The 26,115-nt window shown below is 35.1% G+C and overlaps 1 protein-coding gene across 1 annotated transcript in view; it reads left to right on the forward strand.

Annotated features, from left to right (window-relative positions):
* Positions 1-5,895: 5,895 nt before the first annotated feature.
* Positions 5,896-26,115, forward strand: part of LOC5577892 (deformed epidermal autoregulatory factor 1) — a 38,560-nt gene continuing 18,340 nt past the window's right edge. Inside the window, exon 1 of the mRNA XM_001663548.2 lies at positions 5,896-6,265. Coding sequence (XP_001663598.1) covers positions 6,197-6,265 — 69 coding nt within the window. The 5' untranslated portion in view covers positions 5,896-6,196. The remainder of the gene's footprint in view (positions 6,266-26,115) is intronic.

Here is a 26,115-nt window from a genome sequence, read left to right on the forward strand (position 1 = left end):
TCACTAAAATACTGATCCGATAAGCGAAAAAAATGATTAACTCACATGCTTGATCACATGTAAACTCTTTAAACTTTATAATTGTGATATAACCGTCATTTCAAGAATATTAAGATAACGCTCCTGTCCAAATTATATTCACTAGCGTCCGAGATGTATAACAGACAGGCCCCTTAAAAACGCTATTTCGGAAGCTAATGCTGCACTTTACAAGCTTTTTCTCTTCAAAAACTCAAAGTACAGTACCGTAATTTCGGGTGAAATTGATCATTTTTCACTGTTTTCTTGGTATGCTTTCTAAACTGTTATCAATATCATACAACTAAATGCAGGAAAACAAGTACGACGGTGAACCTCATTGGCTCATGTACCGAAATTTTTCAACGAATGTGATGTTAGTGCCAAAAATCTGGTCTAAAATTATAAATCGGGGAATCCCATTTCGGGGTGAAATTGATCACTTGTCAATGTTATTATTGTTAGTTTCGAAATCAACTTTAGATACTTAATTTGGGCCTCCTGAATCCAAATCTGCTTGCCAAATTCTTAACAAGACAATATTTATGGAAATAATCAATAATTAAATTTCAAGAATACCGCGAAAAACGCAAACGCAATACCTACATGTAGGCAATTTCCAAAGGATTTCCCTACTTTATTGCAGAAAATTGAATTTTTCAACAAAACGAGCGAATTGGTAAGAGTTTTGATAGTAAAATCTGTTTTGGAGATATATTGTTAGCATCCTCACAAACTTTCAGGTTTACACCATGTCCGAATCCTTGTTTAGAACTAGAAGTTTATAGATGATGATCAATTTCACACTAAACTTGATTCTAGAATTTTACATTATTTTCATAGAAATAAACATTCTGTGGCACAAAAAAGTTCACTATACACAATTAGACATCATATAAGACAAACAACGTTCATTTACTATAAGTTGCAATGAGCTTGGTGCACTATTAGTAAGAAACAAAATCGCGTGACACGGTGATCAATTTCACCCTACTGATCAATTACACCCGAATTTACGGTAATACATTAAGCGTATGAGTAACAACAACGTATGAGATCGCGATCGGCGTACCCAGACTTATGCTCGGCAATACGAGTCTAGTACACGGTGATATTCATAATAAACGAACCAAATTTTCGTAAGTAAAGTTTCACTGTTGATGATAAAAAGCAACTTATGAAATCATAATAAAAGTGTATGATTTTTTTTAGTTATAAAATCATAGTACGAGTATAGGTATGCATAAAATATAATGGCTTGATCATCATTTCATGTGGTATAATGATAGTTACTTGATACGCTTTGAAAAGTTACACGATAATTTCCTTGAAATTCAAATTTGACCATTTGCGATTGTTTTATAATTAACTTTACGATAATCTTATTTTCAACTTTTGGCTAATATTCATAATATCGTTTTATGGATTGTATTAAGCAATGCCTCAATTTTTAAGAGCACAATAGCATAGGTCAATTTTAGAGACGTGTATCACAGCTTATACCAAACCAATTGATCTGAAATTTCAACTGCAAGTCGGAAATAACTTGAAGCTTTATCCTTTGAATATTAATGGAATTATATCGAAGAACTTTGAAGTTGTTCAAAAACTTCAATTTTGAGAAGAATTGTAAAATTTTCAAAATGTAATATTTTCGAAATGTGAATATTTAGACAAGTGAAATCAGAAATTCAAAACTTCGTAGAATGTAATTTTAATCCGAAATTGTTTGTTTTTCAATTATCCGAACAACAAAATTAGGCCATTTTTGTTAAAATGGGTTATTTCTTATAACTTAAAAATTCTTGCAAAGAAATTTCCTCATAGATCTATTTGATTTCCTCATAGAACTACACACTTAAAATAGATTACTGGGGTCAGTAGAATTTTAATGGGTTTTTGGACTACCAAGGGTCGTTCCTTAGCCGAGTGGTTAGAGTCCGCGGCTACAAAGCAAAGCCATGCTGAAGGTGTCTGGGTTCGATTTCCGGTCAGTCCAGGATCCTTTAGTAACGTAAATTTCTTTGACTCCCCTGGGCATAGAGTTACGAAAATGGCAAAGAAAGCTCTCAGTTAAAAGGAAAATATCCCTTATCGTTTTACAAATTTTCAAAACCAGGTTTTTTGCTCAATACCGAAGCAATGTATAAGACAATTCATCATTGCATTGCACTTGCTATCTGTAATGCAATGATAGATTCTCATGAGCATAACTTTAAACTTGAACGAAAAAACTGATTATTCGTTTTTAATGATTGCAGATGATTGAATGATGGATTCTTGAGCCTTAATAACTGAGGCTCATTGAACACTAATCTAAGAAGCAGCTCTGTCCCAGTGAGTACGACATGCCAAGAAGAAAAATAAGAACTACCAAAAAAAGAGCAAAACCGAAATTTGCGCCACACGTAATTAAATGACATTAGAATGCGATGTCTTATTTTTGATTAATCTATCTATATAAATAAAAATGGAATGGTGTTTCTATGTCAAGAAATGGCTATCGGATTTTGAAAACTGTTCAATAGTTATGTTCGTGAAGTGTGCCGACGTGTTTCTGTTTATTAAAAGCACAGGAAAGTTGAAAAAACGGAAGTGAATGGAACTGTAGATTTGTACAGGACGTTTCATGGCGTTTTTCAACAACCTTCAATGGCAAGACAAAGTTTGCCGGGACCACTACAGTCGCCTCTCCACACCTCGATATCGAAGGGACCATCGAGATAGGGAGAGATCGAGACAAAGAACAAATTTTTAACGAATACTAGATTGAAAACCACTCCGTTACCAGGAAAATAATAAACAAACAAACGTGTATTCGTGTTCCCGAACTGTTTTGAATCAATGAAATCGGGTCTAGTAACCGTTGATAATGAGCATATCGACATACGGAGAGGAAGTCGGGAGCAGAAATCAACTAAGAACACGTCGAGATAAGGAGATATCGACAAAGCCTGCTTCTCAGATTAATGTTCTCATGAGCACTTCCACAGTTATTAACTGAGAGCTTTCTTTGCCGATTGACCATTTTTGCATGTGTATATCGTGTGGCAGGTACGAAGATATGCCCTGGGAATCGAGAAAATTTCCTTTACGAAAAGATCCTCGACCAGCGGGATTTGAACCCACGACCCTCAGCATGGTCATGCTGAAAAGCTGCGCGTTTACCGCTACGGCTATCTAGGCCCCAGATATCGAGATACGGAGAGTGAAAATGTATGCAGAATGAAGGGACCGAAGAAATCATCGACATAGGGAGAGATATCGAGATATAGAACATCGAGATGTGGAGAGTCGACTGTAGTAAAGAATAATAAAAGATACCCTCTAAAAAGTTTAAAGTAAAATTTGTTTTTCGATTTATAACAATTTCTGTTAGTTTATTGACTTAAATCTTGACTTCTCGGAGGAAAAACATCTTAGTTTGAAACAACAAAATGTTTTGTTGTTTCACAACCTATAAAATCAGTTGTTTTAACATTGAAAATTAATGTTTCAAAGCAAAACATTTGGTTTGGAGTTGACATACGTATTAGGTTGTTTCTATCAATGCACTTCACATTGAAATAACCTAAATTTATCAACATTTTTGTAGTTAAAAAAAAATTGGTTTATTTTTACCAAACATTAGGCTGTTCATTTTTCATCACGCAGTTGTAATTATTTGCTCAAATTTTGTCAAGGCGTATCTTTAAAACGTGTTTGGCATTTTCATTTAGCATCAAAATCGTACTCTAACGTAAGTTGAAACATTTTTTATTCTAGCTTTCATAACAAATCTTTTTTGGAAAATGAAGCAAACTTATTCGAAAATGCATACTTCGGAGAAATTGCAATACGGAACAGGTAAAGCAGCTCAAAATAAAACAAATATGATCTAATTTAAATCATTCTTTGCTTTTCTAACAGCCTGCATCATGTTCGCCCTTCAATTCAACCGGCGTCTGTGTTGATTCGGATTAATAGAGATGGATGGAAGCTATAATCGATTTTAGATGAGTCAATTATTCAGAAAATAAAATTTTGTTGATTTATTTTGTTACATAAAATCTAGAATTTGAATATCGCCAACGCGATTTTATTAATATAGGTAATAAAAAATAATTAAAATACCAAAGAGAAAACAAGGCTTTTAATTTTTGAACAAAATCATTGCTTGAATCAACCAATTAGTTTGTTTGTTTTCAATTGAATTTTGGTTACATCAAACGATTCTTCTTAGTTTAAAACAAACTAGATTATTTGTTGTAACTACAACTGTCAACACAAACAACAAATTTATTAGTTGTTTTAAAGATTGGTTTTTTAAATTCAACAAAAAAAAAACTGTGTTAGATTCAAACTAATTATCCAGATCGTTTCTACTTTTGCACTGGCTTGAATCAAACTAATATTTTGGTTGTGCATATGTCAACTTGGAATTTAGTTTGAAAAAAAAAACTAAAATCTGTTTGTTATTACTATGTTTTTTCTCCGTGTATGCTTGAACTTTTTCGTTCTTTAAGAATGCGAATGTTTCCAGTTTGCTGAATCTGCAGCATAATCGCATTTCGTTAATTTTTCTTGCAGAGCACAAAATTATAATCATTTTACCGCAAAAGAAAATTATATTTAGTATCACGTGAAAACACTTTAGAGCGCCCCTCGTTTACAACGTTTACCGTTTAGCTGCACTTCGACCCGACACCCGACAAGTAACGGTACATTTGGCAACGCTCCTCCGTTTGATAACCGTTTCGTTCCATTACCGATTCGTCCCTTTTTCTGCGCTGCTTCTTTTCTTGTGAACCGTGTCTGCGTGGAAAGCGCCGCAAAAGAAAAGAAAAAGCACAAGTTACAAACAGTGCTCCCAGATGCAGGGATTTAGTACTACTGAGCAATCTGGTTCTGTTTGGAATTGAAACTCTGTTGGATTCAGAGTGCGAATGAATTTCTCGCATAACTTGTGATCTCACCCTAAAAGCCATTGGTAGCCCTGTGTGTAGCTCGTTGTTTCTAAGAATTTGATTGAAGTTACACGTTATTTAACAACGTTATGGAGAAGAAAGGATCATTATCTACCAGCCGTTTGTTTCGATGCTTATTCATTTATTTGCTCAGAAACAACGAGATGCATACGTGGTTACCAATGGCTTTTAGGGCGTTATCATGCGAGAATTAGCGTTCATTGTTTTTATGAGTATTAAATTTGTAGCAGGTGCAACATAGACAAGTCTTCTTCGTCTTCTCTTTGATGTTACGCCCTCATTGGGACAGCTTCTCAGCTTAGTTTTCTAAGACCTTCTACAGTTATTAAATGAGAACTTACTTTGCCAAAGTTGCCATTTTTCGTATATCGTATGGCAAGTACGATGATAATATACCTACTCTATGCCCAGGGAAGTCAAGAAAGTTTCTATTATTGTCTTATGAAGGCCAATGATCAATGCGCTCCAATAAGTTTCTTATAAAATTTCATCTGTTTAAGTTATGAGTATTAGGTACATATTTGATAAGTCTGCTGTAGATATTTACAATGTTTTCTAATTGAAAAATAAAAAAAACTCATTTCATTGTTCCATAAAAAAATCGTTTGTCGCTCGTACGTTGGGTTCATTCATATATTTCATAACGCCAAAAATTGTCATTTTTGATACCCACCCACCCCCTCGTAACGCATTTTGTATGGATATTTTAAAAATTTTGTATGAGCTGTAACATCTTAAGGACACCCACCCACCCCCTTCAGCGTTATGAAATTTGTGAATGGGCCCGTTCGGTTAGTTCTTAGAGGTTTTGTAGCATCGTTTCTAAAATATGTTTGTATGGGAACACTGTTCTTGCCCTCACATCGCCACAGAGCGAAAATTCGGGTCGCCGAACGTCTCGCCGTACACACATTCTCACTTCAGTCTTCGTCGTCGTGTCAAGAAAGTGAGCTTTTTCCCGTACTACAAACGAAGCAGCAGTTTTTTTTCGCTGCCTTCATTCCCATTCCAATTCTCGTCATTCGTCGGCCGTTTCGTTCAATAGTCCGTCGTCGTCATCATTCGTCTTCGCGTTTTCGTCTTCGGTGTGTATAGTGAACAAATTTTACGGAGGTATTTTGTCCGCGCGCTCCGCGATCGGGATCGGGCTAATAAAAGTTTCCGCTACTACAAAACTCTACTCGCGCCGCGTTCCCGAAACCCGAAAAAAGATGGACTCGGAAATTCCGGAACTTTCCGACGAAGCCGAAGAACATGTCAAACTCGAAAATGGCGATGAGGTAATCATCACACGAGCGCAAGCCAACTGCGACCGAAGAAAAACGGAAAATCGGCGCTGCCATTATTTTGTTTGTTCGGCTGCTGGTAAACTTTTCGGGTGGCCTGCCGCGAAAAGTCTACTATTTTGTGATTATTGTGGGAGAGGAAATATTGTGTGGCTAGTGTTCTGAGGAAAAAAAGGGGTTTTCCGAAGGATCTGCGAAGATCGGGGGATCGATGTTTTGTGCAATATTTGCGTGTGTGTTGTATTGGGCCCAAAAATGCCCTCTCCTAACAGGGAAAGAAGAAAAAGTTGAACGTGGAAAAATGGTGCCTCGTATGTCGGGTCAAGCTTATGGGTGTGTGCGTGTGAAAACGAGCAGGAGATCGCTTCGGAATCGAAGCGACACGACGAACATTCCGTCGCGCAGAGGGCCCCATTCGGGAACTACAACCAGGGATGCCAGGTGGCATTATAGGTTTGGAATTTATGGGTCTAATATTACGACCGGATCGTGTGTGGATTGAAACAATATTTTATTGATTTTGTACAAAATACAGTGGTTAAATTTCATATTTGTACAGGAAATTATTTTTATATCAAGTTGGTAAAAAACTATGAAATGAAAAGTGAGGTTAAGTTGCGAAAGTTTTTCAAATTGAAATGTATGTTACTGTTTCCTGTGTCTTAAGTTGCAAAAATCTTGTCAGTTAAATAATTGTGATTTTTCTTCCAAAGTTAACACTACAAATTTTGATTAAGATGCACTAATCCCTATTTTAGGAGCGCGCAATCTACGCATTTCAGCTTTGGATTAGATCACCAATAGGTACAGTAGGATTCCGTTTTTGGCATGCTCCGTTTTTGGCATGCTCCGATTTTGGCACCCCCCGATTTTGGCAACAAAATGGATCCGTTTTTGGCAACATTTTTTCAATACCATTAAAATTTGTAAATTTTTGTAAATATTATCGTGTCTGTTGCTTTAGTCACTTGAATAGCATGTCAACTCCACACCGATTACCTTCCAGATCTCCATTTTCGTCGATGTTTCCCCAAATCTCACCAACTACTAGGGACTCGCGTACGCGCTTATTTACTCCAGAATGGTCATTGGTCATACATAGGCAACGTTTCATGAGACCAATAATCTCCACCAGTATCTCAACTTAAGATCATTCTTTTTTCATAAGCATTCATATTGTGTGACCAGCCCACTTGAGTCTGCCAGTAGGTGATACAATAAAAAAAACACTGTTCTTCAGATTTGGAACAGCTTGTTCGAACAAAGCACCAGCACCGACATAAGAGCAACGAAAAATCTATGACTCACACAGAGTTACAATCATACATTTTGTCTCGCTGTCTTTATTATTAAGGATTTATATACATTGCGTATGTAAAAACACACCGCAATAATAGATACAAGTATATACAGCAAAATGTCGTGTATCATAACTTTTTTAAATTTCATTAAATAACATGACAAATGCGAATACAGTCCAAACTACAATTTGTTTTCAATAATACTATTGGAGCGTGCGATAAATACGACTGAGAGTGTTTTTACTTTTCGTCTGTGGTATTGGTGTGTATATTGATCTTTCTGCGTCAACTATTTACAGCTACGTTCTCTCTTTTCTATAGACTCTATAAGGCGGTAAATTTGTTAAGAGACGATCCAGAATAGCAAAATCCTTAGCTAGATCCTGAGAACTCTATGCGAGATCCTACGGATGCTTGGCAAGATGCTTCAGAGCTCAAGCGTTTTTCCTGTAGATTTTTTATGAGAACCTGAAGATTCCTATAAGGTTGAGGTTTCATAACAGGATCCTGTAAATTTCAGTTGATTTCATAAGGCAGGAGTACAACATATATCAAGCTGAATTAAAAATTATTTCAAGTAAAAATTAAATTCTACACAATTACAAGACATTTATGCATCTTCTCATTTTTGTGTTTACCCTTTTGATACAGTCAACCATTCATTATAAAATGCTTTACTTTATCAGAATTGAAGGAGCAATTCTAAACTAACCGAATTTTTCAGATTTTATGCTAAAGTCCAAAAGTTAAATTGATTTTAAATGTTCATTTAATTACAAAAAAAAGGCATACCGTATTGCAATACCCAGCGCTTTTGATTCGCAAATACGTCTTTAAAAGAAAACATTTTTGTTTTCGTTTTCTCTCATAGTTTTAAGAAAATGTCCAGTTCTTCAATAAAAGTCACTTATGCGATTATTGGTTTTACAAGCCCCTCTTATACAAAAATTAAATAAAGCTTCTAAAAAACAATTGAAGACGTTGAGGCGTAAAAACGCGACCAGAAAATCGTTTGCCAGATTTAATATTACGGAGCTATAGATTCATAGCATAGTATAACCCTTCGGGAAAATGCTTCGAAGTGAACCTTTTCGAAGTCTCAACGCCTTATGATTCCATAAAAATGATGTATTAACATTGTAATGATGCTTTCAAAACCAATAGTCGAAAAATAAAATTTGTAATATGGGTTCCGATTTTGGCACGGTTCCGTTTTTGGCAACTGAAAATTTCAACTTTGTTGCCAAAAACGGAATCCCACTGTATATTCTGTTCAAAACATGTCGGTCATCAGTTGAAAGTCTCGATAATAATAACAATAGATTAATGGAAAAGTATTGAATGTGTGTCTGAAATTGACCCAATTTCATATTCGTACACTTATCAAAATCTAAACATACATTTTAAATGTATGAGTTTTCCAATGGTTCTCTCTGTTCGTTTCCTTGATCCGATGTAAAGTCTAATAGGTAAAGATTTCATATATACTTTGAATTACAAACCAAACTAAATTATAATGCTCTTTTTTATATTTCAAGTCGTTATTACGTTGTTCAGGTGTAGTAGAGTACATTTGGACAATTTAAGGACTTTGCCAATAATTTTTACAATAAATTCCATTAAGTCTAACATCAACTTTCTATTGTTGATAGATCTATTTCAAAATTTGATATTCAAGAGCACTGAAAGAGTTTTTGTTTAGTAAATGTATTCAGTAAATAGGGATCAAAAGCAGTTTAAGGTACAAAAGTTCAGGAAATTGTTATGTCATAACTTTATAACTTTTCTCGAGAGTTATTTCTAATCAATTTATCCACATATAATCAAGAATTTTAACCACAAATTTAGATGTGCAATAAATTACCCTACAGCATGGTGCCATATCCTAGGGGCAAGACACTGTCTAATATCAGGATTAATAGTCTAATATTTCCAATACTTGTCAAAATCAAGGCTAAATTTTAACAACTATGCCATGATATACGAACGGTATAATAATGTCGTTTTCGTTTTTAGGAACTGAGTCGGTGATCAACACATAAACAAACTAACGTTAAGCAAATTGTAGTTCAGTCGAACCGGTTGCGCCAGTTCCAACCTAGGTTCAAAAACGAATTCGACATAAATAAAAAACCTGTCATGAGCTAGGTTCGGCAAAGGAACTTGTATACAAATTCCTTGTATTTCTAATCGAAATCCTAACTTTTAGGTTGTTGAATTTTAGTAATTGTTATGTGTTCATGTTAAAATTTGGAAGCGTTAGATAATAGTAGTTTACGGAACAAGTTGCAGAATGATGATTTTTACAGCACGAGTCGTAAATTTATCCCACGAGGCTTGCCGAGTAGGATAATTACGACAAGGGCTGTAAAAATCGAGTTCTGCAACGAGTTACGTACAACATTTTTTGCAATTTCGTAGCAGATCACTTGAGGGTATGAGAAATTATGTCGGAATGCATTCACCACTATTTTACAATTTATGAAAAAATATGTTATGATTCATTACGCAACTCAAAACAGTTGCGTAATGAGAAAGCGTTGCGTAATGAATCATTACAGCACTGATTTCAGTTATGTAATGACTATTCCCGCACTGCATACTTCAGTGCAGGAAAGTAGGCCGTTTCATGACAGATTGGCGTGATGAAAAACAGCCTATTACGATGAGAAATTGCAAAAAGGTATATTACTGTAATAGATCTGAGTCGAAGATTCAGTTGTACAGGTGCGGCTGCGCTTGTACTCTTGCTTGTAATGACTGAGAGGGATTTACTAACATGTCGACAGAGAGTAGGTGCAGCGTCCAAAAAAAATGGTGTCGTTGTTTATCCACTGTATACTTTATTTCTCCTTTATTCTACTGCTGTTTCTCAGATACCGATACAGATTCCAATTTGAGCAATTTCAAAAAAAATGTTTTTATTACATTACCATGCTTATGATTTATTTCAAGCTGTTATCGCATTTATAATCAATCCAAAAACGGAATTTACCTCCTAGAAAATTCTTGGATGTATCTATTTGTCATGCATAAACATGACAAACATAAATATATATCATAGATAACTCGATGAAATCCACCATAGTACAAGTACAAGATTAGGTGATACTTTCCTAATCTTAAATAATCCTGCTAATATTATTAAAGGTGTCTTGCCCCTAGGCCATACCTCCACAATTTTGATATCTCAATTCTCAATATTCAATTATCTTTGAATTTATATTAGACTTATACACAAAACAGGATCCTTTTAAGTAGTTTATTGTTATCAAAATAAAAAATAACTTGAATGAGTGGAGAGCATTGATATACTCTGTATTTAAATATAATCAGTAGTTTTTTATAATTTCAAAACACATATGGGTTGTGATTATGGTAATAAAATTTCTACTTTCAATGTCTGCAATAATGTTTGGTAGTAAAATATGAAATAAAATAAATAATTGAGCATTGTTTCAATACGAACATTTACCATGGACTATAAATGACCATGCAGTAGTCCAGCTGAGAGAAATTAACTAAGCTTTTTAATTTAGGATTTGTTATAAATCTTATATCATCCAAGCAGAGGCGTCGCGTGGTCTAATTATCAACCTGTGTGTGCACTTATAATTTAGTGTAATTTTATCTTATTATTAGGTACTTTGGGTTCAAACAATTTTTTTAAGTTAATAAACCAGTGGTTACTGACTGTCGTTTTCAAATACAATTTTCTTCTGGTCTTTCAGTTGATACAAATTTTTAACATTTCATATGCTAATCGAGTTGCTTAGTTTAATTTATCAACTCAACCAACAATTTTTCAGTTTTAACGATTAGTCATCATCATGGTAAATTGTAAAATTGAGTATAAAAATTCTAGCTTTGGGGGTCATCAGTGACGATTTATAATGCACTGGATTCTAGCTAATATTGCTGTAATCATAGCTTACATATCTTTACATAGAATTAAAAAAATCGGTAGCATCGTGTACTGAGTGCACGCATCATGAAACATGTTCGCTTTTAAAACACACCATAAGCGTCAAGATGCTGGCGATGATGGACCGCTCTTGAGTTAATTTTCAGGTTGTCATCTGATTGACTATCGCTTGAAAGTACCACCGTGCTAATACTGTATGTTAAAAGCGAGGTTTTTAAACAGTATTGTACAGAAAATAGCCGCGCGAGTACTAAGTGCCAAGTTTGAAAAAATTCCTACCGACAGCCGCCTGAAAAATCGGAAAAATCGCACCTGACCTGCTTTCATACCCCAAGCGTGGTAATGCTGAAGGCGCTAGGGTTCAAAAGAGCAAGCAAAATATATCTCTCCCGTAGATTGATTTTTCTCTTATCGCTCTCATCCGCACGCTTGCACTGATCGAGTTGGTTGATGTAGCAAGACTGTGCAAGAGTGCACGCGTTGGTTTTCAACGTCACAGCAACGAAGTGTAGCGTGGAACAGTGTTGCGTAGCATCCATCGCGATGAGCGCTAAGAAAAAAATAGGTCCCAGATCGTGCGTCGCACAAAACAGCTTTTTCATTTGATTTGTATAGCAAAAATTTAACAAAAGATATTTTGCTTGATGAAAATTCCGTTGCAAGCCTCGATTATTCTATAGTAAAATCTAGGATAATACGCGATTGGCGTATTAACTTCGATGGAGCTTACCACTATAAACCTGATTTTAAGTACCGGGAACCCCCGTTGGTTTGACCACATTTATTCTGAACACTTTTTGGTTTGTTTGTAACCCGCTAATCTGCACATCGTTCAGATTAAAAATGGTTCAAAAATCATTAAGCTCATTGAATGGAGTAAAGTGAAATGTAACATTGCGGAACGGAATACAGAATCACAACAAAACGCAGACTCGATATTTGCCTTGATTCGGAGGTGTTTCTTTATGTTCGTGCTTCGGCGCACAGAAACCAGTGGAGACACTTTGGCACTAGGAAACACTATCACCAGTTTTCTTCACTTTCTTAACCAAAAGTAGAATGTAGACTATATCCACAGGCCTTTCTGAGGCGTCACGATCAGCATAGATTGATCAAATGATCAGTTTCGTGGATTCACTAACGCATTTTACGATTTCACGCCTTCCGTGGATGGATATAGATTTCGGACGAATATGTTTCACTCTACTAGTACACGGCACTTTATTCGATGAATGCAGACAACAATGAAAAACCAACCGGGTATAGCCTTGCTTGCCATTTCCCGGATGGTATATTTGCTACTGATTGAATATATTTGCTGTTTCTTTGGTCAGGCTGAAAGTTTACCTTTTGTATTATGCTCTCAGTAGAGCTCGTGAGAGTTTATAAAATGTTACTGTGTTTCAAATTCATTACTTAATTCTATGGTTAGTGAGTTATTTACAAATTCATATTAGATTTACATTGCGCATGACACTAATGAACGCACAATCACCTAAAAGTATAGTCCATTGAACACGTGGCTTTAATGCTTGTAATGTTCTGATATGAAGTAAAAACAGTCTTAGGTGTTGTAGTGTTTCTTCTGCTGTGAAACATTTCTATAATATATTTTCATCAGGGATTGAATTCTGAGAAAATTGAGAGAATTGCTCACTTATTGCTCTCTGTAACAACCATGATGTGCTGCATATTATGATAGACTATTTATCGTATACTGATATAGCTATCATTAGATCGGAGGTATAGCAGAGCATGATAAAACCCCTCTAAACAAGCTCCAAACACGGGAGACATTATTGCTATCGGATGTTCGGGGATTGTTTATCTTGCCAGTAAAATAAAACACCTACCCCCGATGGTAAACAAGCGAGAAAAATTGATTTTACCATCGCTCTCTTTGGGGCTCTAGTTCGCTGCTCTGATTTACCAAACTTGTTACAACTTGTGATATATTGCCGATCATAGATCACTACAGATGGGATGTTTTCCTTCGTTTGCTTTGCCTGTGCTTGAAAACTAGTCGAGAACGAATTCTGCGTTGCCTGATTGTCATCTTTCGAAATAACAGTTGTAATGAAGGAATCATCGACTCATGGAGGTTTTACTGTAAATTACAATAAAAAAACTCGAATAATTGCCGCACATTTATCTCATTCATGTTTATATCACTTTTGCATATGTCGAATTAGTATTTGATCCTGATTTGGAAATGATGACCGATCAACTTCCTAAAAACGAAAACGACAATGGTGAAAAGTTCAAGAATATTCTACGAATTGAGAAGAACAATGTTCCAGAAAACTCTTAAGATTGTTCTGTCATATTGGTGATCTAACGCAAAGCTAAATTGCGAAGATGGCGCTGTCCTAGAATGGTGATTAGCGCATCCCAGTCAAAGTGACATATGATAATTTAGGAAGAAAAATCACCACAATCATTTAATTGATAATAAATTGGTAATTTAAAGCACAGGAAAGCGTAAATAAATATTCATTTGATATTGCTAAACTTTCGCAACATAACTTCACATTTAATCGCCAATAGCTGTTGTAGTGTTCCACAATTTACAATTGATATGTTTTAACGTTCAAATTGACTGTTGTGGTGATCTTAAATTGCTTGTGAAGTGTTCAACGAAACATGTCAAAATGTTACTGACAGACGGACAACACTCAAGCAAAAATACTATGAATATCCATTGTTGTCCCTTATGTTATTTACCACAAGAAATCGGATTGATTCATTGATTCACCTTATGAATTGATCTAAATCATGCCATGTGGTGTCTTGCTTATTTCATAAAACAGCCTTATGACTATTGATATAATAATTTAAGAATTTCTTCTTTCAGTAGTTTAAACTACATTGCTTTTTATAACACTAATTATTATTTCTTTATTCGTTTTTTATACATCGTGGGCAATACATTTCATTCTGAATATTTACAGAATTCCCAATTGACTTAATATTAGGTTATTGATAATCTAACGTGTAGAAATCGAATTTCCATCTGCTTTGTCGTGTTGCTGGCCGATTTAGAATAATAATATGCATATTATGCAGTACACTGAGGAAAGCAAACGTAAGACTGTCATAAGATTTGCTTATGGAATTACGACACAAGAAAAATCTTTGAAATTCATAAGACCATCGTATGGTTTTCGGCAGATGTTGTTTCCATAATACACTTCGAAGGAATTTCGTAAGATGATCTTATGAACCATCATTGACATGATAACAAAATCCATAGATAGTCTTATGAATTACGTTCTGAACCATTCTTGGTTCCATAAGACTGTCTTGTGTAATTTGAGCTTTAGATTATAAATTTCAATGAATGAATAATACTAATCCGCGTTGAAAAATAGGTTAACCAACTTGGGAAAATCAAATTTTCATCCATTTTGTCACGCCGCAATTCGATCAAAGCACTTTACTGTAAGCATTAGAATCGATTTGCGATACGACAAAATGGATGAAAATTCGATTTTCTCTAGTTGGCTAACCTATTTTGAACGCAAAGAAGTATATCATAGCAGCGAAACATTATTGAGAAAAGTTGTGAAGAACGCCTGAATTGTTGCAGGTTTACGTTAGGGGCGGATTAATGGATGAGGGGGGTTTGTGATTTCTTACGCGTCATACAAATTGTTTTGAATTTTCATTCCCAAATCTTATTGTTTGGATCCAATTCCTTAATCTGTTCGGAAGAAAGTATTAGTTACAGCGGAATTGATGATAAATAGAAAATATTTACCCTTTGATGCATTAGAAACGGAGTCAGCCAACGACAAATCAGCAAACACGTCCATTTCGGAAGCCATATTGAATTTCTGATAGTGAAATGAGAAAATTTGCCTCACGTGGTTCTTCACAATGATGAGCAATGGGGTTCATAAGCGTTCTTATGACATTGACAATTCAAGCATAATTTTTCAAATCGACGTATCTAACATTTGGATGGATTCGAGAAAAATGCGATGCAATATATTGTAAAGCATTTTAAATCCTATTTAAAATGTTTTGCATTTTTTCTATTGTTTTGTCTTGTACAAGTTGACAAAAAGAACACTGTTTCTAACCACTCTTAAACAATTCCGATTCGTTTTGAATTAGATTGAAAAACTGGTGAAATTATCGAATAAACCCTTTTGCTTTGTGCTGCTCACATACACCATGATGATTCGTCGATACCATACCTTGATTGATACATACACCTTGCTTGATGCGTCGGTTTGACAGTTCGTTTTTCACATGCGTCACGTCATATACACCAGTATTGTTTTGAAGTTGCACATACACCGGTTTGCAAATTCCCTTAAAACCTAATAGAGTTCGTTAATTCGACAGTTTCTACGTTCAACTACAACGAATATTGGTTTGCGAATGTTTCCAATTTCAACTCGACTAACAGGAGCACCCGACGGAGCTGTGAGTAACAAAAGTAGATGGAGAACAGTTCTTGTGAGAAATTTGGTAAGAAATATTGCCTAGAACCGAATACTGATGATGTTCCGCATCAGTTTGCCGACGCGTCAGCTAGCTACAATTGTAGAAATCCGAATTTCTCGATTTCCAACATGTTTAGTGGTTCGGAAACGGTATGACGTATCTGCTGATTCAAATTTTATGTTTTGATTCGCCATATAGGTCGCTTTACTATGAGCATATGTGCGGTGTATGTGCTAGCATGAAAATGTTGACAGTTGAGTCGCTTTACAAACACATGGTGTATGTAGCCAAATTAAAAACACTGAGTAAAGTGCACATAGGGCAGAATTGAAATTTATTTCAAAAAATCGAAAAATGGTTTTAGGAATACTTTTGTTGGCTCAATATGTAGATTATGCGTTTGTCAAGCCCATGCTAAGCAAATCTCGGTTTGTTTATTTTTGCAAATACGTCGGATTGAAGAATTATGCTTGAATTGATTGTTATGAAAAAATTACACTTGTCTTATGAATCTCAATCTCGTCGAATGAAATACACAAGTGTCTTATGAACCAACAAAAAAATAATAAAAAACGCGTTCATTAGTGTGATCTTATGAAAATCATGCGAGATTTTTGCCTCAGTGTAATGTACTATATAGTATTATCAAAGACAAATTAAAGACCTTCATGTCTCTTGCAAATGCCCAAAATTTTATGGCTCATAAGGTAATCTAGAATGCCGTGAAAAGTGTACTGCGATGTGTCAAACTTGGGTACCTTTTGCACTACCGAGGGACCGAATGCAGTACTAGAAGTGGTACCCAATCTGAGCCCGAGTGCGACGGACCTGGTATTATTGCATATCGAGTAGATACGAAAAATAAAAAATCCATGAGATGTCTACTATCATGCTGCTCTCCAGTCGAGTGACTGTTCTCTCTATGAAATTCTACCAGAAAATTCAATTCCGTATTAATTTCAAATAATCTGAAAAATTACCAACCTATTATCTTTGAAAATATTCTAAACAAAAATACGATGCTTGAGTAAATGAATCCGCAATCAGTGTCCAATTATGCTTCCATTTACAAATTTTCATAATAACAACCTTATGAGTTTTTCACACTAATGAGAGCTATGTGCTTCATGAGGTGGCTTAATGAAATTGATATACGTTAATAAGGTATAACATGCTTCGCAATTATGGTTGTTATTGAACTAATATGAAATCGATAATAGCCTTATGAAAGATGGTATCATTAACGAAATTACTAATGACATTACTAATAAATTTGTGAACGTTCATTATAATTAACTATGTTATCAATTATGATTATCATTTCAACGGTATGAAATCCATATTAGCCTTCTGAAATAGGTTTTTATAGATTTTTCAACGCTTCATAAGGGGAAAATTATGAAATTCGTTAATTTACTTCCTTAGTGAACTCTGGGATTTTATATATATATATATATATGATGTATACACCAAGCATGCTAGTCTTTTTTATTTTTTTTCGAATCCGCTGGTGAAAATTAGATTCGGCGGTGCTACGCCACGTGCAAATGTTTTGTGGACACGTGTTTTTCGAAGTGATAGATGTGTTTTTTATCGGAGATTATATCTGAAGATGTTGTGTGAAGTTTTGTTTTTTACTTTTATTCGATTTGCTTGCGTTTTGCTCGAGAGTGCTCTGTAATGGCACTCTGCAGTGCTTAGTTACGGCTCACACTATTGTCATTATTAGAGGAGCGACAGATTGCGCGGATATACGAAAAAGGAATTTGGTGAGTTTGTTCTAATCAGCAGCGCATGATCGCAATGCGTAAATAATTCATTTGTCTGCCAACGTCTACCAAACGTATCCCATGGCACTACCCTTTCCATCAACATTCCACAACATCCCGTAACACCTATGAGAGGTCGTAGAGTTCGCTGCATCTTTCTTAAGTAGGTGTTCAATTAATCATCCTTTCCCATTCCTCAGCTTTCGCACGGACGTGGCAAGTACAGCTCTCGATTATTGGAAGATGCGTCAATCTTGTCTAAGAGTTAGAGGTTAATCCCAAATCTCTGACTTTGGTAACGGACGGGAAGGAGGCAACCCAATGGTCTACAATGGTCTAGGACTGTACCACCTACGAATTTGTGCGAAATGCTTAATGCTAATGATGTATACACCAAGCATGCTAAGCTACTTTCTGGTAGTTGTTAAAATCATATAATCGCCTGGGGCTTTCATACTCATATTTTTTCAAAATGCATAGTGCTCTCAGTTCGTCCAATTCTCGCACTATTTATGAGAACGGCCGGAAAACGATTGGTATCACACCGAAAAAAGGAGAAGCGAAGTTGATGATGCTACATTAAAATAATGCCTTTTGGTGCGTTACCTAAAATGTTTTTTTTTTAATAATTAACATATTGTTACATTACTAAAAAAATTAGATAATTTCCAAAAAGGCTTGGATAAAATTTATTTTCAAAATTTCAACATCTCCATTCAGGTAAAAGTTGTTTTTGCAGATCCATAACATTGACTGATGTGCTCAATTAAATATTATTTCCGAAGAGACGTCATGCTGGAATTTTTCTACTATGGATATCAAGAATTCTACTTATTTAGTGCTTGTATGATGCTAAAAGTCAAAGAATAGCAGTGGAATTAATAATAGAAAAATAGTCGATTTGGTCAGATAAATACTGGAGTTATTTCGATTCAGTTTTTTTTTTGTTAGAGCTTGAATACAGCTCAGCGAATCTGGCATCACTGCACCCGAACGCCATGTTTGATTTTGCATCGCTCTGTTGCTTTTCGTTGCCATCGGTTGCCAACGAAGTCGATAGCGTAGACGACGGCTGCCAGGCCAGCATTCGTTCGTACAACGAATGGACACTGCTTTCGACGTTCCCCACTGAAATAAATTGAACAGATTATTCTATCAGAAATTTCATATAAGCTATAGCTTCTGCGCTACACGTACATTCCAAAAACACTCCTATACTCATCATTCGTTAAGCTATTAGAATACAACAAGGGTCAAATAAACATTAAAGATGCTGGGTTCATACATGTATCATATGCCGCAAGCATTTACCTGGTATATGCTTCGCATTTAAATTTTCCAAACAGACTGCCTCGTTAAATGTTATATGCTGGTATGCGCTGTAAAAAATATGATCGAGATGTCAGTAGGAAAAATGGAGCGTTTGTACGTAAAGTTGTGTTATACTTTCTTGACTTCTTTTAAAAGGTGATTAAATCATTAAAATACAAGGAAATTTAAGACAGCTAATATTTAGAAATCTATTTCCTAGATTCGTAACTTTTTCTAAATTGGAAGACAAGTACAAACGACATAAAACATCAAATCCAGTAGAAGTATTTTCAAAGGTAAATATTTTATCAGTAGTTCGGATAATAGACGGAATTCTAATAAAACACATTTTATTCCTCCACGATAGATTCGAGATTTTTCTTCCGGTCGGCAAAGCCAATTGAACATCACACTAGTTTCCTTGGAAGAGATTTACCATATCAGCGAAAGTGTCTCCCATGCCAAGCTATGGCAAAACATCTTCTTCTTATTGGCATTGCGTCCTCACTAGGACAGAACCTGCTTCTCAGCTTAGTGTTCTAATGAGTACATCCACAGTTATTAACTGAGAGTATATCGTGTGGCAGGAACGATGATACTCTATGCCCCAGGGAAGTCAAGGAAATTTCCATTATGAAGAGATCCTGGACTGACCGGGAATCGCATTGCTTTGCTTTGTAGCCGCGGACTCTAACCACTCGGCTAAGGAAGGCCCCATGGCAAAACATGCTTTTTATTATATAATTATATATGTAAATAAAATTGGTGTGAATGTTGAAATAAAAATAATAAAACTTGAATATGCAGTAAAAACACCTTGTTATTAATATTTGAAACATACATTCGAATTATTTGTTACATTAATAAATGCATATAATCAATCCGCCGGGCTTCATTTGAATATATTGCGTTTTCATATAAAACCTGTACACACCTTTCTTCTGCAGATATTAAATGGTTGGCATATAATACTATCATGCTCCTTCCAGCACCTCATCATATGCGTTGCATATAACTTGAAGTTACCTCTTCCGCCCTCAAGTTAATACTATATGAAAATCCAATAGTGCAAAAATATATGCGTAACATATAGTGTTTACTATAAGAGTTAGCTCAGTGCCGTTCCGTCGTCTCTATCTCGTTGAGCTCATCCTAATGTGTGTGCGTGTGTGCGCAAAAAGCACAACACGGGGCGAGTTGGCACGAGTGAAATGTTATGATGATGATAACGAAACTTCAACGGTGGATATGTGTTGGATAACACGACGAACAAGGCCGCGATCTTTCGTTCCGTTTCGTGCGGATTGGCGTTTGGCTGATGGAAGTCGATAATATACGAATATTTTTCAAAGTATTTTTGTTTACATTTTTTATGGTCACTGTTCGGGTTCTCGTGACTCGTGATTGCTTCTGTTTGTTACCACAAACATCACACCGTTTTCTGTCGGCCGACAGCGAAACCAAAACATGAATGACTAGCCGCGATTCTGTGCCTGCGGTCGTCTTCTGAAGCGTGGCGCAAAAGTTGATACATGTGATAAACAAAACCCGAAGTCGTTTGCTGGGACTCGGCTCAAAGAAGATTCCGATGATCTTTATCATCCTATTGGATTTTTGTTTACATCCAGCTCAGTTGCTTCTGCTCAGCGGACGAGGTGGCATGTAATTCCTTTGGAACAGTTTTACTCATGCGTAAACTTTTTTATCTGTTAGCGGCTCTGATGTTTTCAATAATTTTTCTAAGGCTCTACAATTTCGCATATCGATTTTATAGACTTTGTATTACAATTTTCGAGGACTTTCTCCGTGTTGGTAAACATTGCCATATTATCGAACAGGATCCATAAAACAAATTCGTTTATGTGTTTAAAATAACTGATTAATCACGTCATGCTGGTTATCATGGCAATTTTTCTTTTGATTGTATCACAATCTGCAAAAGTTGGGACAAACATGCTTGGATAGCTCGATAAAATAAAAGGCACTAGTTAGCACTGACATTTTTTCAATTTATATAGGGCGATGCAGATCCGTTAGAAAGCTGTTGTTTTTGGCAAAATTGTTCTTTAGACTAAGGGCCGATCTCTTCACCATGGCTTAAGCCGTAAACCACGCTTACCCATATAGTTAAACTGTTATGTGACTCCGGTCCTAAATGAGGCGCTTCAAATTATTATTCAGCACAATAATAATGCAATTTCGTCCCGAAAAGGATTTTAAATCAAAATTTCATCCAAATCAAACATGGCTTTTTTTAAATTGAGTATATTACATTTTAAAATCGTTTTTTTTTGCATTATTTAATGTACATTTATAGGCAGTCCCATAGAACTTTGGAAAACTGAGTCTTGTCCATAGTACGCTGAAATATGCCAATTTGAATTATGAGTGATTATGACAAACAGAAATGTATTAGAAATTTATGAACATGTACGGGAAGACAAACTCTAAGCAACATTTTCTCACTGGCTACTTTTACCACATGGAACGCATTTCCATTATACGCAGTATTGTACATTTTTCAAGTACAAATTGCATAAACGTGAAGCATCGAGCAATCAAAAGCAAACCACCCAAGACAGTTGACTTTATTTTAAAAGCGATTTGAATATGCACCAAAATAGACATTCGAATCGAAGCGAAAAAAGAAGTTTGCCTAGCTAGAGGCATTAAATGCACATTCGATCAAATCTCGGCTGCCTTCGCCTTGGAGATAATTGTCAACCGTTGTTGCGTTGTGTGGCGGTGCTACCACACAGAGGCTAGACGTATGCAAATCCTTGAAAATGAAAGCCGAGCAGTAAAAGTATATATTCAAACAAATCCAACAGTTGGCAAGTACCCCAGAAACAAGCCATGAAAGAGAGAGAATAGAAAATGCTGTACCTACCTTGTTACGAACTTAGGTTATTGCAGTTAAATAACCCAAAATGCTGACCGTGTACGCGTCGTCGGTTATTCAACTCTGTCGTCAGCAGAGTTGCTGCTGGTGGAGTGAATGGAAGTTGAGACCACAGAGCGTGCCACTCTACTATCTGGTCTAGTTTACTATACAGATGCGCTGCTTCACATTAGCATATTCTAGATAGGGTGTCATATCATATTTATAAGATGTTTTGTGTAGCTAACATGAATACATGAAAGGCAAATGGATTGTTCTTTATGCATCTTAATTTGAAAACATAAAACAAAATTGAAATTAACTGAGGAGAAATGGAATAACGAACTACCGAACACATGAATGTGTGTTTATAACATATAGAGTGCCGGTACCAAAGTTGGATTATCTTATAACAAAAATTCAGAACATTAAAACAAAAAATCATATAAATCTTTGGATTCAATCTCTGCTTTAAGGGAAAAACATAAAAAGAGAGGAAGAAAATAGCTTGTGAATGAGCATGATTTAAATTGTATAGATATTTTTTTAACATCACTAATCTGCAAAATATAATAATCAGTCAAATTAAAATTAAAATGTAAGCTATTTCTTTACAATAAACAAACAATAAACAATATATCAGAAACAACAAAATGTATCAATGTACAAATATGCATTCGTACATTTAGTAAGATAACTGCAGTGATCTAATTTTTTACAATTTCCTGATACGTTTTACTTGACTTGAACATATTTTCAGCTGCATATTAATCTCGTGTATCCGGCAGAAATAAAAAAAAACATTATTCTTAAAAATAATATGTGAATATTGTGTATTGGGTATTGTAATAACTGTAAATGAGTTAATAAAAATCACCAAATGTTTCAGATTTAACTAGTATGTAGTATGTTAACTAATTTGAAACATTCGCGTCCTAGAAGTACGAAAAAAATCAAACCTAGTAGAATTTTTACGTTGCGTTTGAATTGCGCGCATATCTGCGCGTTACCACCGAGGCTGGATGTGGATTTAAAATGAGTGTCGCAAGACTTGAAAACTGAATGAATACAGTCTAAGAGCACATCGCGTATGATTTGTACGCCGTCCGCTTCGGTGGCGACCCGACAATTCCTTTAGATAGGTTAATCCTTCTTTAAAAAAAACTACATAAATCCCACAATAAACTATAAAGAAAACAGATAAGTAAACGTCTATTATGAAAATATGGAAATTAGAGCAGTCTACGAAGAAAACAATTAATTTAATTTTATAATTGATACATTATATTCAATACAGAGTCATAATTAGTGCGAATGTGAAAGCTAATACATTCTCAGTCAAATCGATTTGAAGTTATGCGTTCATAATTTCAATTCCATATTAAGTTTCCGATCGATTTAATCGCATTATGCATTTTTTGCATGATCCATTATAATATTACTTTTGTAGCAAACCTTCTGATTTATTTTCATATTATGAACAACATGTTAAAATAAATAAAAATACTTCATGCGCCATTCATCAAAACATGGAATCATTGCGCCCCTCGGGTTTTCGTCTCCTTCAGTTCGACAGCCGCGATTGCGCCTTCTGACCTCGTCCTTCTGGTTTGACTATCATCAGCTTCGCCGTTTTGCTATCACTGAGCCAGAAATTGCGTACGAATTTCATAAGAGAACGCTTGTGAAATGATTTCTTGACTGGTTTTCACTCTTTCATAAGATTCGTATGAAACACAAAACTTCCGATATTCACAAGAAATTTTTGTCTTTATCATTAGAGATCTTATGAATATATTAATTTTTTTAAGTCCAAAGAGTGATTCTCCAAACACATAATGGTCCTAAAGAATTCCATAGTTGATATCTATGATCCTTCATAAGAGTATCTTTTGATATTATACCCATTTATATTATGAACGCAATGATCGATGGAAGTTCACAGGATTTTCTTATGAGTCTCATTAGATGCTTCTTATGTCTTTATTCCATAAAAAACTTCGAAATTCACATCACAGTTCGTATCGAAAGAGAATATCAAATGTGTCTTTATGTTTTTCTCACTTATTTCGTGAAAAACGTTATTTTTAACGAACAGCTATGCATTATATGATAGTAATTTACCAAATAAACTGTTAGGTGAATAAAACTCAGTTTGTTTACATTTGCCAGTTATTCCGTTATTTTGGTACTGTATTGAATATACATTCTTCCTGAACTTTTATCATCTTCCTCAGCCTGTTCAATCGGCCGGTTGATCGTGTAAAAAGAAAGCGACTTCGTATTGCATGAAAGTTAGCATCATACTTGCATGCTTTATACTCCAAAAACACTCATATTGACTGCGCTAACTTCACCAAAGATCAGATTTTTTTTTTAGTTCAACTCTCTAATACCCAACCCAGCCTTTAGACGGGGTACACTTTGGAATTTTGTGTATTGTTTCGTAGCTTGGAAATTAAAATGATTTTATTTTTGGCCTAAACCTTGACTCATAACACGCATATAAGAAAAGTTTTTTATGATTTTTGAAACTTTTTTGTATTATTGAAAATTGTTTGAAAAATTGTATTCTTATATAACCTACAAATGCCTGGGATTCATTTAACGTGTATTATAAAAAATCGTTCCTTTTATATTTTTCTACGATCAACCTATAACAGAAGAAAAGCCTGATGGTATTGAAATGATTTCAAATCTGTTTTTCCGTTAGTTACACGGAAAATAAAAAATGTTCCAGAAAAAAATTAAAAAATTCATATTTTCAAAAGTATAGTAAAAACTCAAATTTTTATTATTGTCAAAAATCAGTAACCAGAAGAGATTTCAAGAAAAAATTGAAAAGGATAGGGATGTTCGAAAATAAAAACAATAAAAATCAAGAAAAAAAATAAATCATTGCCCAAACCGTGTTTAGAATGATTTTAGATAACGAAAAATAATATTTAGATCGAAAACAAAAATTTGGGTATTAGAGGGTTAACAATGGATGAATCAAATTTACATATGCTTGGTATGCATTTAATTGTTATCAATTTGATTTTAATTAATAAAACCTCTCATGTTATAATGTGGATATACTTCTAAGTTGATGTAAATAGGTGTGGATGGACACTCGATCTATTCCGAACAAAATACTTCTTAGCGTGCACGAATCTTTCGGAGAGAAAAAGTGAAAATGGTTGAATTAATTTCGTTGAACGGATTGTTTCCACACAGGTATGCTTTTGAGCGTGTACAGATTACTAAGCTGTGAATGTATGTGGGACCTTGATGGGATTTGGTTCAACAGTGGCAGTTGAACAGGTTGAACGCACAGTAGCGTTTTCTCACGGCATATATTTTCAACTTTTGCGCTGTCTTTAGTAAAGTACCACGCTCGTTTTGTGGATATCAAGCGAGCTTTTTAAATGGTGCGAGAACTTAGCACACTACGAGATCGTTCTTGGCGCCTTGGGACAATTTCTATACTACAGTCTACTCTCCACATCTCGATGTTCTACATCTCGATATCTCTCCCTATGTCGATGATTTTTTTGGTCCCTTCATTCTGCATACATTTTCACTCTCCATATCCCGATATCTTCCTTATCTCGATTCCTCCCTATACCGTGACCTGCTCTAATTCCGTGTGTTGCCTAATACCGTGTATTTGGGAATTATGTGGATTTCTAACATATTATATTATTTATTTTTTCTAAATGATTGGCACAAACGTTAGCACATTAAGTAGTATTTAGAAAGCCATGACAAACTTGAACTAAAGTTGCACACACAAACACACAAAAATAATGTTAGAATGTAATCGCCTGGTGCCAACACACGGTATTAGGGCACGGTTGCTTATGTGTTCCAAATACCGTGTTTCAGTTATGATTCCAAAATGGCGAAGTGAAATATATATTTTATTTCCCGAATCAATCATGCAAACCTCAATACGTTGTTTGATACAAAAGTTTTATTTTTGATGCGCTTCGTTCATTCAATTCAAGCATGATTTTTTCATTCGAGTTTTCGCCATTGTGCATAACGGACGGGCGCATCTACGGATTGTTTACGAAAAACGTTTTTTCGAGTCATTTTCACCGAAAGTTATTAGTTTTTTGAGTTGAGTGAAAGGAAAAGAAGTGTTGAGAATAAATAGTGCAAAAATTCTATTCGAAATCCGTGTAATCAGCAGTGAAAAATACAATTGTGAAAAA

Source organism: Aedes aegypti, chromosome 2 (assembly GCF_002204515.2).
Source record: "Aedes aegypti strain LVP_AGWG chromosome 2, AaegL5.0 Primary Assembly, whole genome shotgun sequence".
Taxonomy (NCBI): Eukaryota; Metazoa; Arthropoda; class Insecta; order Diptera; family Culicidae; genus Aedes; species Aedes aegypti.